General features: G+C 44.5%; 1 protein-coding gene across 2 annotated transcripts in view; it reads right to left on the reverse strand.

Moving 5' to 3' along the window:
- LOC128511287 (plexin-A2-like) overlaps positions 1-16,961 on the reverse strand; it is a 74,476-nt gene that overhangs the window by 14,625 nt on the left and 42,890 nt on the right. For both annotated transcript variants that reach the window (XM_053484066.1, XM_053484065.1), the window contains exons 15-26: positions 14,499-14,616; positions 14,201-14,337; positions 13,330-13,497; positions 11,592-11,685; positions 10,630-10,869; positions 10,368-10,511; positions 8,084-8,318; positions 6,906-7,048; positions 6,467-6,735; positions 6,093-6,159; positions 2,510-2,656; positions 1,555-1,717 (exon numbers count right to left, since the gene is read on the reverse strand). In XM_053484066.1, coding sequence (XP_053340041.1) covers positions 1,555-1,717; positions 2,510-2,656; positions 6,093-6,159; positions 6,467-6,735; positions 6,906-7,048; positions 8,084-8,318; positions 10,368-10,511; positions 10,630-10,869; positions 11,592-11,685; positions 13,330-13,497; positions 14,201-14,337; positions 14,499-14,616 — 1,925 coding nt within the window. The remainder of the gene's footprint in view (positions 1-1,554; positions 1,718-2,509; positions 2,657-6,092; positions 6,160-6,466; positions 6,736-6,905; positions 7,049-8,083; positions 8,319-10,367; positions 10,512-10,629; positions 10,870-11,591; positions 11,686-13,329; positions 13,498-14,200; positions 14,338-14,498; positions 14,617-16,961) is intronic.

The following is a 16,961-nucleotide window of genomic DNA, read 5'->3' on the forward strand; positions in this document are numbered from 1 at the left end:
ATTTTGTCTGTTCTGTTTCACCCAGATGAGGATGGGTTCCCTGGTGAGTCTGGTTCCTCTCGAGGTTTCTTCCTACAACCATCTCAGGTTGGCTCGTTCATCAGGGACGATCTGATCATTCTGATTCATACACACTTACAGTCCATACAGACTTAAATCATTCTTTTGATTGTGTGAAGCTGCTTTGCGACAATGAAAATTGTTAAAGGAACTATACAAATGAAATTGAATTGAAACACATTTTTAAATAAAATTTCATGCCCTTTTATGTTTTAGTGCCCATAACTTTTTTAATTCCAATCTTTCAATGATTTTAACTTTCATTCAGATTAAACTCGGCCAATTTATATTTCACATGAAAAGACATAAACCTGAAAAAGTGTTATTATAAAATGTGAAATTGTTAAGATATTGCAACATGAATTTGACCTGGTTACGGACACTACAGATTCTTTTGGGGAGGGGATCCTTAATTTTGGTCCGAATGCTTTGATTGAAGCTACAGCTGTTACAGGTCATGTGCTTCTGGAAGCTTACAGCAATGTTAGTGTGAATACTCATTAAGAAATATAAATAATTAGCATTATAAATGATTACTGTTCGCTAACACTGAAATATGGCCATTTCTGGGCACAAATACAATCATCTCTCCAGGACGGCTGAAGTTACCAACTTAAAATCTTTAGGGAAGCGAGATGGGTCACTTCACTGCTACATGAACTTCAGGAGGAGCTTCTTTGGCCACATGAAGTCGTTTCCATTCTTGTCTTCTGGTTCCAGTTCAGTGATCCTGACCCGGTCTTACCTCTCGTAAGATTGTGGATCATGTGACACTTAGACCCGGGTTTATCGTTCGCACCCTCACCATGCTATACGCGCAGACGCTAAACACTTCTGTTAGCTAGACAAGCTTCTTAGTTTCAGTTCAGAAGTGAAGAGTCGCAAACACACACACACACACACACACGGAGCATGTCTGCTGGCTGAGGGAGTGTGTTTGGAGAAGGGATTTTGCGGCTGAATAATCACCGTAAGAGCCGCGTGTCAGAGCTGGAGTCTAAACACGTGTAATCTCCGGAACGTTCCTCACACATCAGGGCGTGTGTGTGTGTGTGTGTGTGTGTGTTAAAGAAGGGATTCCTGAATAATTAGAATTAACCAGAAAAGAAAAAGTCTTGCGTTAGACTCCAGGACGATAGGAGACGAGATCACCTCCACGTCCGCTCCGGGACTCGACACTATTTTGACTGACTTTATTTTGTCCAGGTTTCATCTCAGGCACAAAAAAGAAATCAAAAATGCTTTTATAAAGAAATAAAAAAACAAACACACAGAAATAAACAGCAGATGAGGAACGGTCTGCTTCACTAATCTAAATGAAGCTGGCTCGAGTTCTCTGTTCAAATTAATGATCACACTGACAATCTGTCCGTCCATCTGTCTGAGACACACACACACACACACACACAAACACACACTATGAGAGAGACAGTGTTTGTGTGTGTGTGTGTGTGTGTGTGTGTGTGTGTGTGTGTGTGTGTGTGTGTGTGTTACCCAGGTCCATGTCCCCCGCGCGCGGTCTCTGAGAGTACGGGACGTTCTTATAGACAGCATCAAGGATTTTCTCCTTCACCTGTGTGATGGTGTCGCAGTTTAACACCTTCACCACCACCTCCACCCCCCCGGTCTCCTGACCTCCATCCACACAGCACACCGTCTACACAGAGACAGAGGGACAGAGAGAGAGAGGGACAGGGACAGAGAGAGAGAGAGAGAGAGAGAGGCAGTATGTAATGGAAAGCAATTAAAAGATAGAAAGGGAGACAGGAAGAGAGAGACAGACAGATGGAGCAATGGACAGATAGAGGAAGAGACACAGACAGAGGCAAAGACATAGACAAGGAGAGACACAGACAAGGGGAGACAGATGAAAAAAAACGGAGAGTCAGAAAGAGGGGGGGACATATAGAATGAGAGACAGACAGACAGAGGGGGAGACAGATAAAAGAAGAGACAGACAGACAGACAGACGGACAGACAGACAGAGGGAGGGAGGGGGAGGGAGGGGGGAGTTTGTGTCCAGCAGCAGGGTTGGGAGTTTTCAGGAGGCGAGGATGTAAATCCAGAACTTCAAAGTGGCTTCACTGGGAATCAACATGCAGAGATATTTAACATGCTTGGATGTGTGTGTGTGTGTGTGTGTGTGTATGTGTGTGTGTTATGTTGATATAGTCTGTACTTGTGTTACACTGAGCTCTGATTAGTAACGACTTTAATTATGGTTTCACTGTAACTGTTCGTCCTCTCTCCCTCTTCCTCTCTCTCTCTGCCGCACTGCATTGTGGGAAAGCGGATCACACTGGACTGGTGTGAAGGTGCAGCCGGGGGACAGGAGACCCACAGATACGATGAAGGTAAAACTGCTGATACGTGTGTGTGTGTGTGTGTGTGTGTGTGTGTGTGTGTGTTCCAGTGATAACAGGGTGTATCGAGCCGCTCACACACTCACCAGTGTTTTGTAGTCGATCTGTTGGCGGATGAGTTTATCCTCACTGAGAGAGTAACGCGCCTCTCCTGTGACCGCGTCGATCGGCCCCTTCTCCATCTGCTGCTTTATGGCACAGTGTAGCATGAAGAGGGGCTCACTTACACACTCCTGTACACACACACACACACACACACACACAGAGCTATTTCATTATGAAGCCGAGTAGATAAATTAACACTAGAAGCGCCGCGCCAGTGTCACCTACTTATAACGCGGTTCAGCGGTCTGTTTTTGACCGCCTGTTGTTTTGAATGGGAAGCTGCTGCTGACACACAATGATCGCTAGATGGCGCTTTCACCCAAAGCAAATAGTTTAGCTCCCAGATCAACTTGCACTTGGACAATGCGCCATTCATTCCCGCGTTGATAATCAGTGATATCTTATTTTTATATTCAACTGAGAAAACCTACTACAGAGTCTCTAAGGGGACAAAGGAAGAGGGAAAAACGGCAGAAAAAAACAAGTCATGTTTTGCATTATAACCCAAAGTTTTTGGCATGACTTTTTTTCTGCCATTTTTTCTCCTCCTTTGTCCATCTAGGGGCTTCGTACTATAACAAAAAGGAAAGCTCTACTTAATTCTATATCGTATGGAGAAAATTTATTAGTTTGTTCATTCTATTTGAAGCTTCTGAACGTCTCGGAGCAGCGATTTAGTTCTGAACTCGCTTCCGTGAAATTATCGCTAAAACAATATTGAATTTGAATAAATCAGATTTACCACAGCAGATAATAAACTATGCTATGTCATAACCGAAGCAAACACCACGATTATGTCTCGTTCCGTTCAGTGTTGCTAGGCAACGGACCACGCGCCTAATCGGCGGGAACGTGGTTCACTTTGCCGCGGTGTATTATAAACCTGCGGAATGTTTCACTGCTTATGTTCATGTAATAAAAGCGAGGGAAATGTGGAAGTGATGTGTGGCCACTGAATGAGAACTAAATCAAAGATTTCGGTAACTACACTGAGTGTAACATCTGCATAGTGACACTAAACAGCTGAACAACTTCACTTTCCCGTTTACCTCTGAGAAAAAAAAAAGCTGTATTTTGTTTGTTTATATTTAGAATGTTTATAAAAGTACAAGAAGTAGGCGCGCGCACACACACATATACACACACACACACCTCCCCTGAGCCCTCGGTCAACATCCAATCACCGTCGTTATGTAAATGAGTCAAGACGTAGCCTAACGTGGTGTCGTGTCGGATTTCAGCGGTCACAGAGTATAAAGACTTTGAAGCAGTTGCAGATTTTTTCAGTTACAACAAGCACAGCGATGAGTCCACGTTGTTTCACTGGTTATGACATAGTGACACTAAACAGCTGAACAACTTCACTTTTCCGTTTACCTCTGAGAAAAAAAAAGCTGTATTTAGTTTGTTTATATTCAGAGTAACACCTTCCAACCACCTCTCATAGTCTATTGTAAGTTTTAATGATTTGGCTGAAACTAATTATCACTACATAAGTACCCCAACACCCCTGATCATGAGTTTCAGCTGAAACTAATTCTATACATGCAACAGAAAATGTAGATGCAGATTCCAAATGTATAAAGATACATGCTATATATATATATATATATATATATATTCCGCTTCAGCGTGTTTCTTAATCTTTCCCTATATATATTTATATAATTATATATATATATATACTTTTCAAATAAAATCGCTATTACTTGACCCTGAAGTTTAGTTTAGCACACAAAAACTGAAAAGTCCTTTCTGGTAAATCAACTGCATATGTAGTTTATTCACAGCAATTCATTAATAAAATGAATATACATTGTACAGTACAAGGTAAACACGAGAAAGATTACAAAATAAAAAAACAAAGAGTGTCTTCTTTACAAACAGCTTCTACTGTGCGTCGAGATGCTGAAATCCCTTGCATGTTGCCCCTCAATTTTGTGCTTCCATTTCAAGTGGAGAGATATTTGACCGACAGCTTAGAACAAAAGAACTGTAGGTGTGATCACAACCCCCTCCGAACGACCGTGCCATCAATCACTGACCACCTCAGAAGTTCCCTCCAATGTATGCTGATGTTTTGCAAGTATTTTTGCAAAACTATGGCACTCTTTTGAGAGGTGGTTGGAATGTGTTATTCATTCATTTATTCTATACAAGGGCACTAACTACACAGACCAAACTGTTACCCTATTGTATTCTTATACTCATCGCTGTGCTTGTTGTAACTGAAAAAAAAAAACGCTGCAACTGCTTCAAAGTCTTTCCTCTCCGTGACCGCTGAAATCCGACACGACACCACGTTAGGCTACGTCTAGACTCATTTACATAACGACGGTGATTGGATGTTGACCGAGGGCTCAGGGGAGGTGTGTGTGTGTGTGTGTGTGTGTGTGTGTGTGGATGTGTGTGTGTGTGTGCGCACGCCTACTTCTTGTACTTTTATAAACATTCTAAATATAAACAAACAAAATAAAAAAAAAATTCTCAGAGGTAAACGGGAAAGTGAAGGTGTTCAGCTGTTTAGTGTCACTATGCAGATGTTACACTCAGTGTAGTTACCGAAATCTTTGATTTAGTTCTCATTCAGTGGCCACACATCACTTCCACATTTCCCTCGCTTTTATTACATGAACATAAGCAGTGAAACTTTTAGGCAACTAGGCGCGTGGTCCGTTGCCTAGCAACACTGAACGAAACGATGCATAATCGTGGTGTTTGCTTCGGTTATGACATAGCATAGTTTATTATCTGCTGTGGTAGATCTGATTTATTCAAATTCAATAATGAGGCTTTATATCCTCAGGAGGGGTCATTACATATGTAATATGTAAAACAATATTGTTTTAGAGATAATTTCACGGAAGCTTCTAACAGAATGAACAAACTAATGAATTTTCTTTAAACGTTATAAAATTAAGTAAAGCGAAATTCCGTAAATGTCCTTATAAAATATCGCTGATTATCAACGCCAGAATGAATGGCGAATTGTCGATATTTCACGGAAGCGCATATATATATATATAATAAAATAAACTGCATATATGGAATGAAACCTGAGATAGTTACATATACGCACTAAATGACGCATGGATAGTATGCGCGATCCCTTGCGCCATCTGCTGAGAGAAATGAGAATCGCAGGTTGGAAAAGGCAGGAAACGGCATGACGGGCGCGCAGCTGTCAGCGATTTCACGTAAATAAGAGCAAAATAGCTTTATTTGAAAATGTAAGCATACATGCTAATTAATCTCACAGAACTAGAAAAAGTCATGAAAGGAGGGTCCTGGAATTTGATCGAGTGTGAAGTATTATTTTTTTTTACCCCCTTGCGGTCAAATGACCGCTGCTCGGCGCTTCTAGTGTTAAATTATCCAGAAGTTTTCATAAACACAAAGCTGTACTTTACAGAGAAGAGCGACCTCTCTGATCAAGTTTTAATGATAGGATGAGCGCGCACACACACACACACACACACACACACACACACATACACACACATACACACACATACACACACATACACACACATACACACACACACAATGGCAACCTCCGTTTACCTTCAGGAACTTGTGTAGCAGGAAGGCAAACCAATTCGTCAGCATCTTCTCTGCTACTGACTCAGTCCTACACACACACACACACACACACACAGAGGAATTAATGTGAGAGGAGCATTTATAAAATATTAAACAGCTCAGAAAACAGAGGGAGAGAAAAGAGGAGTGCATGAAATGAAAAGTTTTTAATGTTTTATGAAACACACTCTCACACTCACACACACACACACACACACACACGGTCTCTCTCTCTCTGTCTTTTCTCATATTATATGTCTCCGTTATTGCTTGGGTTAAATTTCATCTTCAGCGACCATCAGGATATGTGTGTGTGTGTGTGTGTGTGTGTGTGTGTGTGTGTGTGTGTGTGTTACCGTCTCAGCAGTAGTTTGGGGTGGTTCTTGCTCTCCATGCTCTTGGCGATGAGCTCAGAGAGCAGCTGTTTGAGGATGTCAGTGATGAACTCCAGCCTGTTGTGCAGCGCGATCATGATTAGCGACGCCACGTAGCCGCGGTCGCGCATGGAGAACGAGCGCTGCAGCTCCAGCGTGCGGATGAACGACAGCAGGAACAGCTTATTGTTCACTAGCTGACCCAGCTGCTTCAGGGCCTTCTCTACACGCTGCTGCCCGCAACCCGCCACCTCACACACACACACACACACACAATTAACTAAGGATACATGAGAACAAGTTGGCACAATGTACACACACCTCACACACAGATCCAGGGTCGGATTGACTGAATTAATTATTTCTTCTTTTTTGTCCAAAATGATCTCTCTCTCACTCACACACACACACACACACACACCTCCAGATCTCGGAGCACCGGATGGTCGTCCATGCCCGGAAACAGGATCCTCATGACGTAGGTGCGATAATCCAGGTGTGGGATTCCGGCCCGGTCCAGATCACTCGTCAACTCATTTATGTCTGTCTGGAGCTCGGCAAATGCTGAACACACACACACACACACACACACACACTTACTATGATTTTTTGACCATTTATTATTTTTTTGAGTTTATTATCGTTTATTCTTTTCTGTGATCTTATGACTCTATATGATCCTATTGTATCACTATACTGGTTTGTTATTAGTTGGTCCTTCTATGCTTTTAAACCAGTGAGTCTATGATTCTGCATACAGTGAAACCTTGGATTGTGAGTAACATGGTTTGCGAGTAAAAATTTTGACTTGGAAAACGAACAAGTCTTGGTTTACGAGTACTGAGTATTATGTATCACGCATGCGCTTCTTGTTTTGACACCGAGCGTCTCGTGTTCACACCTGAGCCAGCGGTTTTTCTCTCTCATTTTGTTTTGGCTTATAACGTGTGTGTGCGTGCGTGTAAAGCAAAAGAAAGACTCATTAGAGGTTAAAAATCCATTTTCTCTCTCCCTCTCTCTCTCTCTCTGGCCTTTACTGTTACACACACACACACACACACACACACACACACACACACACGGACACTAAAGGCGAGAGAGGGAGAGGGAGAGAGTGTGAACCGGCACGGTGTCAAATTACATGTGCATGCACACACACAACGCACACACTCCGCAGCGCAAATGACAGGAACTCACACACACACAGCGCCTGCACGCATAAACGGAAACACTTATCTGTCAGGACTTATTTTTACTACTTTTTCAAGGTAAAGTGCAGGTTAATTTGTTTTATTTTTACTTTATATTTTGTGTTAATTATTTTTATGTTTTTATTTTTTTGGGCTGTGGAATAAATTATTTAAATTTCCATTATTTCCTATGGGAAAATTTGCTTCGGTTAATGAGTGTTTTTAAATATGAGCCCACTTCCGAAATGAATTATGCTCGTGATCCAAGGTTCCACTGTACTTTATATGATGTCATTGGTATTTAGTATCAGTGTAGATCACATTACTGTAATGATTAATAATTCTATTCATTTCAGATACAATACAAATATAATAAAGAACATGCATGAGGCCCTGACACTGTTCTCACCCTCTTTGCATTCCAGAGCCACTCTGGATTCCAAGTTGTCCATTTGCATGTGCAGCCGTTTGAGCGTGAGGTCGTTCTCGTGTGATTTGCGTCGGTAGGCGATCAGGACGAGGATGACGATGATGAAGAGCAGACCTCCTCCTGCTGCGATGCTGAAGATGGCGGGTAACGTCAGGAGGCTGTCCGATTGGATGTGGACTGAACCTGGAGACAGGTAAAGACCACCCACCTGGATCTACACACACACACACACACACACAAAACTCAATATGCATTTTGGACATGCATCTGCAAGAACTGAGATATATATATATATTTATAGCAAGGCAGACAGACTGTTCCTATTTCAGCTAACTTTCGTCATCTCCTGTTACCAGCAGGAGTGTCAGCTCGGCAGAGATCAGCAGCGTGTGATGCAGTAAAGCAGAAATGCCTGAGGAGCTGAAACACACTGAGGCCCAAAAACTCACAGGTATAAGGTGTGTACACTCACCATCCTTTTTAATAGGAACACCTGCACATAGGCTTGTTTATACAGTTTTTAAGCTAATCACTAAAAAAGCAAAAAAGATCAGGAGCGTCACATAAAGTTCACATCGAGCATCAAAATGAAGAACAGGTCTGATCTCTGTGACGTTACCGGTGACATGGATGTTAGTTTAAGGATTTGAGGAACTGACTCAAGTCAATTCAAACTTATTTTTAAAGCACATGTAACACAAGAAAATCCTAAAATAGATGCCACTGAATAAAAATGAAATAAAATGCAAATCTAAATCAAACAATATACAAAAATAAAATGTCCACCCTCTTGGTATAAAATAGGCAATGTGTGTGAAAATAAATAAAAAACAAAAAAAAATATATATAAAAAACAAAAAAAAAAATTTCTCCCTAATTTAGTCGTACCAATTGCCCCCCTTTTTGAACTGATCGCTCACGCTCCGTTGGGGGCAGAGTAACACACTCGGAGGAAAGCGCTAGCCGCTCCTTCCGTGTGCGCGAGCTCACAGACGCCCCTGATTGGCTGTAGAGCGGTGATTAATGTGGATGCACTAAGTACCTCTCATCCCTCCCCTCTGAGAGAGCTCGGCCAATCAGCTCTCTCTAGACCTCCGGCTGCGAGAGGTTACAGCATCACCCGGGAATCGAACCAGCGATCTCCGGATGACAGGGCGAGCACTGCTGCGCCACTCGGAGGCCCTTAAGGTGAGGTTTAACAGTAGGAAGAGACGGGGATCTTTTTTCGTTTGTTTTTGACCTTGGACAACAGCCTAAAAAGTTAACTTTAACAACAGCGGTAACTTGCTTATCCAGTTTAAAATCACTGTCCAGTAAAACACCCACAGTTCTAGAAGTTGTGTTTACATGAGATTTAATCTCTAGAGATAACAAAATTCTGCAGGCTGAAACATCTAACTGATGAAGGAGATCAGTCGAAAATGCTCAGACTGGTCTGAGTTGGCAGGAAGTTTATACTGTAGTAACTCAAATAATTCCTCTGTACAACCGCGGTGAGCTGAAGAGCATCTCGGCATGCACAACAAAATAAACACTAATCTACAGCAGCGGAGGACTGCATCAGGTTCCACTCCTCCACAGCTCATGTTAAGCCAGGAACATGAATCTGAGGCTATCATGACTCATGAGCACAGACTCATCCAGCTGATGACTGGACAAGGACAAGATCATTTCTCCGTCAGCTGTCCAGTCTGAGTGAGTCTGTGCCCGTGATAGTCTCAGATTAGCCTCGCGTCACCAAGAACTGTCGCTCTCCCAGTGGTTTGTTTTGGTTTTCTTAGCAGTTTCTGAAATACTCAAACTAGCCCATCTGTCACTGACAACCAGGCAACAACCAAGTCACAAGGACGAGAGCCCACACCATTCTGATGCTGTGCTGCTGCCACACGTCTGGCTGATTGGATAAACTGCACATGCATGCAGATGGTGAGGTGCTGTGAGGTACTGAGGCAGTGAGGTACTGAGGCAGAGGGTACTGAGGCCGTGGGGTACTGAGGCCGTGGGGTACTGAGGCAGTGGGGTACTGAGGCAGTGGGGTACTGAGGCAGTGGGGTACTGAGGCAGTGGGGTACTGAGGCAGTGAGGTACTGAGGCAGTGAGGTACTGAGGCAGGGGGGTACTGAGGCCGGGGGGTACTGAGGCAGTGGGGTACTGAGGCAGTGGGGTACTGAGGCCGTGGGGTACTGAGGCCGTGGGGTACTGAGGCCGTGGGGTACTGAGGCAGTGAGGTACTGAGGCAGAGGGTACTGAGGCAGTGGGGTACCGTGACTCTGTGCTGGCCGGTCAGAGGAGGCGGTTCACACAGCAGCTGTGACTCAGAGATGGTGATGAGACACGGAATGTCTCCAACCAGGACGGTGTAGTTCAGTCTGGAACTTCCAGATGCAAGAGGAACCAGATTCCTGCCCTATACACACCAACACACACACACACACACAATATATGTAAATATATATATATTTATTAATTCATTGGTTATTGCTATAATTGTGAATTTTTGACTGTGTAACGTGATCGTCTCTCACTTTCAGGATGATGGGAGATCCCGGTTTCTGCTCCAGCACTCCAGAAACACTGAGCGGTTCGAACGAGGGGTTGGGGTAATAAACAAAGCTGGTGCTGTTGTAGGTGAGCAGAGCCTGAACATTATTGAAGATGAAGCCGAACTCATCGGCCTGCTTCACAGAGTTCTGCCCCGGGGCGAAGTCAGCCATCACGGGTGGAGCAGAGCAGTGGAGTGAGGTGGAGTTCACCACTTTACACACCTGAGAGGGAGGAGAAGAGAAGTTACAAAGCTGTATGAGGTGTGTTCAAGTCAAACCAGGACTTGTGATGAAATTTCTAGTGAATGAAGATGTAAAAAAAAAAAAGTCACAGAAGACTTTAAGCACAGTCTGGTGACGAAAGCTTTAGCTGGGGCAAACTTTCTAAAGAAGGCCGTCTGTCCGTAAGTGTGGTGGAGCCCACTGCAGTCGGAACATTCAGCGAGTGGAACGGCTGATCCTTGAAAATCAATCAACACCACTTAAGTTATTGCCCCGCCCCCTGTACAGTCCAGACCTCGCTACAAGCTATTTGCACATGTCTGGACCGAAGGAGTTCCTGGGGGGCCGACAGTTCAGGTTTACTGAGAGAAAACTTTCTACCTTGATGGTGTCTAAGCGCTAGTGAAACACTGGGATAAGTGCATTAGTGCATCAGGGGATTAAAAGTCCCGCTTTGACTCGAACGCCTGTCGTGATAAATGATACTTTGAGAATAATTTCTCTTTTCGATTTTAAATCAGAGAAAAAAAAATTTCTCGCTATGATCCTACAAATGTTCCTATAAATAATAAAATAAATCAACCTGCCGGAAAATTCCTCCTAAAAAGCTTTTCCTGCGTTTATGTCTGCGTTATAATGTCTACGCGGGAGACTCTGGTGTTTAGCTCCGGTCATTGTGCAGTTAGAGTAACATTAACACTATGAAGTGTTTATGGACTCACGTTCACAGACTCGCGGCCGCCATGTTTGACTCGAACCCGAGGCTCCTGCACCACATCCAGGTTCGTGCCGGTCACAGTCAGGGTGGTGTGTCCACTGCGCCACAAAACACACAACAACAACAACAGCGTTTCTGTTATGACTGCATTATCAGAGGTATTTGTAGGTGGCAGTGGATGAAATCAGGGGGAGGATCTATTTAAATAAACTTTTAGAGACAAAAATGTTTTTTTTAACATAATCTCCTGCCTTTTTAAATCACTTTGTCCGTCTGTCGACAAGGCTCTCGTATTCCTTTATTAAAAAATGTTCACGTCTGAGCTGCGAGCCACGAATGCACCGTCGTCTTCACGTCTTCTTTAGAAGTGAGTCTTCGTCCTCGCAGGTCTGCTTTCAGTGGACCGAACAGGTGAAAATGAGACGGAGCGAGATCAGGACTACAGGGAGGACGCATTACCACCTCAAAACCAAGTTTCCGCAGATTGTCGACAGTGCAGGCAGAAGTGCGCGGACGTTTATCATCAGACGTGGACAGGCGTCCAACCCCTTCTCGCTGGGTAACACTTGTGTATCTATTCATACACACTTCTTCGCAGCAAAACACTTCCGTTCATGCTGCGCACAAAGTCTTTGATGAATAACGCATCATTTTTGACTCAACCGCACAGTTTTAGACCCTATTTAGTAAATCGAGTGAGAATCGCTGGTTTGAGAACCGCAGCCGGCACCTGCTCCATCACCAGTGCCTAAACTTACACACACACACATCTGGTTCTATCGCACCGCAGTTCGCCAGTCTGAGACGTTCACGTTACCATAGCGACCACGGCGGAAAACTGAGAACCATGATCCTGTAAGGGACCCGCGGTATGTTTCCTCCAGTCGGACTCCGTCTCAGTTCAATAAAGAATCAGCAGCAGGAGGTGTAGAGGCTTTACATCCGACTCACTGAGACGTCGTGCAGAAAGTTTCTGCTTCAGTGTTTGGAGACGGATTTAAACGCAGATGAAATCAGAGAGACGGAGGAGGAGGAAGAGGAGGAGGAGGAAGGCTGGAGGACGTGTCTCTGCGACAGACTCAGTACAGAGAGACGGCCGGGGTGCATGAACTAATAATAGGAATTTGGCAAGAGTGCTTTCTTTATCATCACAGTGGATTTGTGAGGATTTGAGTGGGGTTATAAGGGGGGGTTATGGGGGGGTGGGGGGGTGTTTGGGGGTGTTATTGGGTGTCTGTGGCCTGAAATGGTTCAGATCTCAAACTTTAAAAGCCACCTGAGCTGAAGTGGCATCACAGCCTGTGCTTTGATCACTCCATCACTCTCTCTCTCTCTCTCTCTCTCTCTCTTTTCCTCCCCGTCTAGCCAAACACACCTGGGTCAAAAGTTTACAGAAGAGATTTTATTTGTTTTGTTTTTGTTGTTTTTTTACTCCGAGACAATTTTTAGAGTTATGAACAGACTTGGACTCCCAGGGAATTTCTCCTTCACTGTCTCTCTCTCTCTCTCACACACACACACACACACACACACACACACCTGCGCAGAATGCTGTGTCTTATATCAAACATAAAAAAAATACATCTCGACTCTCTAAGACTCCGACCGTCTCCACTATAGTGATGTTGTTTATTTCCATCAGAGGTTCATTATTACAGTCACTGTCGTAATGTCACCTTATTAAATTCTTTCATCTGTGTGTGTGTGTGTGTGTGTGTGTGTGTGTGTGTGTGTGTGTGTACCTGGCAATACTCCACTCAGGTTCCACGCTGTGTACTGTTGGATCCTCGACGTACTCGAAGCTCAGTTTGCTTTTCAGCTCGGCCCGATCCACTCCGACCCGAACCAGAACCGAACCCTCGCCGTACAGAGAGGGCGCCGAGACACACACGATCTCTGTGGTGCTCCGACTGCACTCACACACACACACACACACACACACACACATAACGAGGTGAGTACACAGTGCTCCTTTATGAAGGTTCTGCTTTCAGCTCAGAATCGTCGTTATTAGACTCTCAGCTCTCTCTCACTTCTCTGGAGTTTAAAGACGAATTACTTTGTAAAAGTTTTTATGTGTTTTTATGATTTTAAAAGTTTCTTTAGTCGGTTCTTTTGAAGGCACTTTCACACTCTGTGGGTGTTTTTTGCTCCTTCGACACCAGCACACTCTTAACATTTAAGATTTATTCTTTGGTTCTGGCAGAAGGTTCCATAATAATCAAGGAAAAAAAACTTATCAGAAAAGAACAGAGACTCCGGAGTGGCGGAGAGGAGCAGCGGCTTTATCGTCCAAAGACGGCAAGTCGGAATGAGAAGCAATCTCTCTCTCTCTCCGTCTCTGTCTCTCTGTCTCTCTCTCTCTCTCTCTCTGTCTCTCTCTCCATCTCTCTCTCCCCCCTCTCTCTCCCTCCCCCCCCTCTCTCTCTCTCCCTCTCCGTCTCCCTCTCTTTCTCCCTCTCTCTCTTTCTCCCTCTCCGTCCCTCTCTCTCTCCCCCTCTCTCCCTCTCTCTCTCTCTCCCTCCCCCCCCCTCTCTCCGTCTCTCTCTCTCTCTCCCTCTCCGTCTCTCTCTCCCCACAGCTCGTCTCCGCTCCACACCCGCTCACGCTCACCTGTAAAACTCACACGTGTTGTTTCCAAAGCGGACGTTCACGCTGCTGCCCGCACTCAGGTCCCGACCCAGTATGGTCACTTTGGTTCCTCCGGAGACGGGCCCGCGGGTCGGGGTCAGCGCCACCACGCCCGGGTTCTGTGTCAGGAAACACACAACACACTCCGAGTGTAAACACCTCATACACTGGGAATAACTGACTATAGAGATAAGAGAATACCAAGTCTGTGTGTGTGTGTGTGTGTGTGTGTGTGTGTGTGTGTGTGTGTGTGTAAGAGAAAGAGAGAAAGTGACATTACCACAAATGTGTAGAGCTGAGAGGAGTGTGTGATCAGTTCTGGCCTACATTCTGCTACACACAGCTGCACCGGACCGGGAGAACTGGCCAGGGGTGCTGAATCCATCTCACACACCAGCCTGCAACACACACACACACACACACACACACACACACAGAGCCTTATGAACAGCCAAACACACACACATCACCCAGCATGCGCACTCTTCCATGCTCATAAACACAACCATTTCTCTCAACTTCCACATGGTTTTCTTCTATTACCTCCATTACTCTCTCACTCACACACACACACACACACACACACACACACACACACACACACACACACACACACACACACACAGAAACACTTACACACCATCTCAATCTCCATGGCAACAGCGAGGAAGATCTCAGTGATCAGGAGACCCGTGGGTCAATAACAGAGAATGATACACACACACACACACACACACACACACACACACACACACACACACACTGATGAACGGCATTAGAGTGTATTACATTCGCACTGATTACACTATCGATTGGGAAATTATCTTGGCTCGAAGCAATTTAAATACACACACACACACACACACACACACACACACACACACACACACACACACAGCAGAATCTACAGTTTTTCCACCTCGTACACGCCGTGTGATGAGACTCTATTAAACAGCTGATAGTTAAAGTTAAACTCGTGCCTCGTCAGTAACTGATGTTCCTGACGCTCCTGATGTTCCTGATGTTCAATTCAATTCAATTCAATTTAATTTTATTTGTATAGCGCTTTTAGCAATTTTCATTGCCGCAAAGCAGCTTTACACAGTCAAAAGAATTATTTAAGTTTGTATGAAATGTGAATTTGTATGAATCAAAATGGTCAGTTTGTCCCTGGTGAACCAGCCGAGGGCGACAGTGGCAAGGAAAAACTCCCTGAGATGGTAATAGGAAGAAACCTTGAGAGGAACCAGACTCAACAGGGAACCCATCCTCATCTGGGTGAAACAGAAAGCAGGGATTGATCTGCACTCATACAGTGTGTAGGGTGGGAGGCAGTTCAGCTATAATAGCTGATGTTAATTGATGTTAATATGGAGTCCAGGTAGTTATTGAAGACTCAGGTAGACTTGTAAGAAGTTCCAGTCATGAACTTTACTGATGTTCCTGACGCTCCTGACGCTCCTGACGTTCCTGACGTTCCTGACGCTCCTGACGTTCCTGACGCTCCTGACGTTCCTGACGCTTTTGACGCTCCTCGCTGCAGCGTCACGTCTTCAGTAGTTTGTTTGATGTGTTTTTAAAAGTTGTACGCTAAACACTCTCACGCTAAGAGCGAACTCTGGATTCATATCATCGCTCCTAATCATCTCACTGAGCGCGCTCTGTTCCAGTCTCCTGACGATGAATCGAATCGCGTAAACGTGGAACCAGCGATTAAATTTTTGTTTCGACTCAAGTCGCTGAAAGTGTATACAGCGGGTTTACGATGGGGTGAAAAGCCAGGGGTCAGGGGTCGCTCAGTGGTTAAGGCGCTGATCTACTGGTCGGATGGTCACAGGTTCAAACCCCCAGCACCACTGATGAGTTTGCCAGAGAACTTATTTCTTTCCAATCGCAAAGCGCTCCAGGAGGAAACAGACAGACTGTAATATACACAGACAACTGGTTCATACGTCTCCTGAGAGACAGACAGAGAGGAGGAGGAGCAAGGACAGGATGTGACATCACCACGCCCCCTCCAACTTCACACTGGACAAAAACAAGCCACTTGGTTCCCTGATGTCCAACTGGAACCTTCAGGCTACAACAGAGGACAGTAAGAGGAGGGAGAGCCGCACTTATCCACCCGCACGGGCGCTGAGACCCTACTGACACGGAGCTGCCCCGCCCACCGATCCCCCCGAACCCCTCCACCCCCAGACCGTCTATATTGTTAATTAGCTAATTAGCATACCGCACAGAAAAACAAGATCAAAACCCGATGTGGAACACGGACGAACACCGGATGAGCCGTTGCCCAGATATTTACATCCAAATGTCTGCTAATGGAAAGTGTAAATGAGGCCTTAACGAGGAGCAAATTAAAGATGTTTTTAAAAAACACACTTCACTAATCAGAATAATAATCACATTCACATTCATATTCATATCACGCCTTTCATTCCATTAAAATCTCTCGCTGCTTTTCAGAAAGAAAAAAAGAGAAAAAAAAAAAAAGTACAGCCAAAAAAAATCAAGATGGATGAACTTTCACAGGAGTGACGGAGGGATGAAGGCAACAGTCAAGTTTGTAGAAATTAATAATATATTTATGGAAAAATGAACAAGACTGAGTGCCAGTGTGACAGCCATCTTCATCATCATCATCATCATCTTCTTCATCATCATCTTCATCATCATCATCGTCGTCATCGTCATCGTCGGCATCGTCATCGTCGTCATCTTCATCGTCGTCATCTTCATC

This window comes from Clarias gariepinus, chromosome 23 (assembly GCF_024256425.1).
Source record: "Clarias gariepinus isolate MV-2021 ecotype Netherlands chromosome 23, CGAR_prim_01v2, whole genome shotgun sequence".
Classification (NCBI taxonomy): Eukaryota; Metazoa; Chordata; class Actinopteri; order Siluriformes; family Clariidae; genus Clarias; species Clarias gariepinus.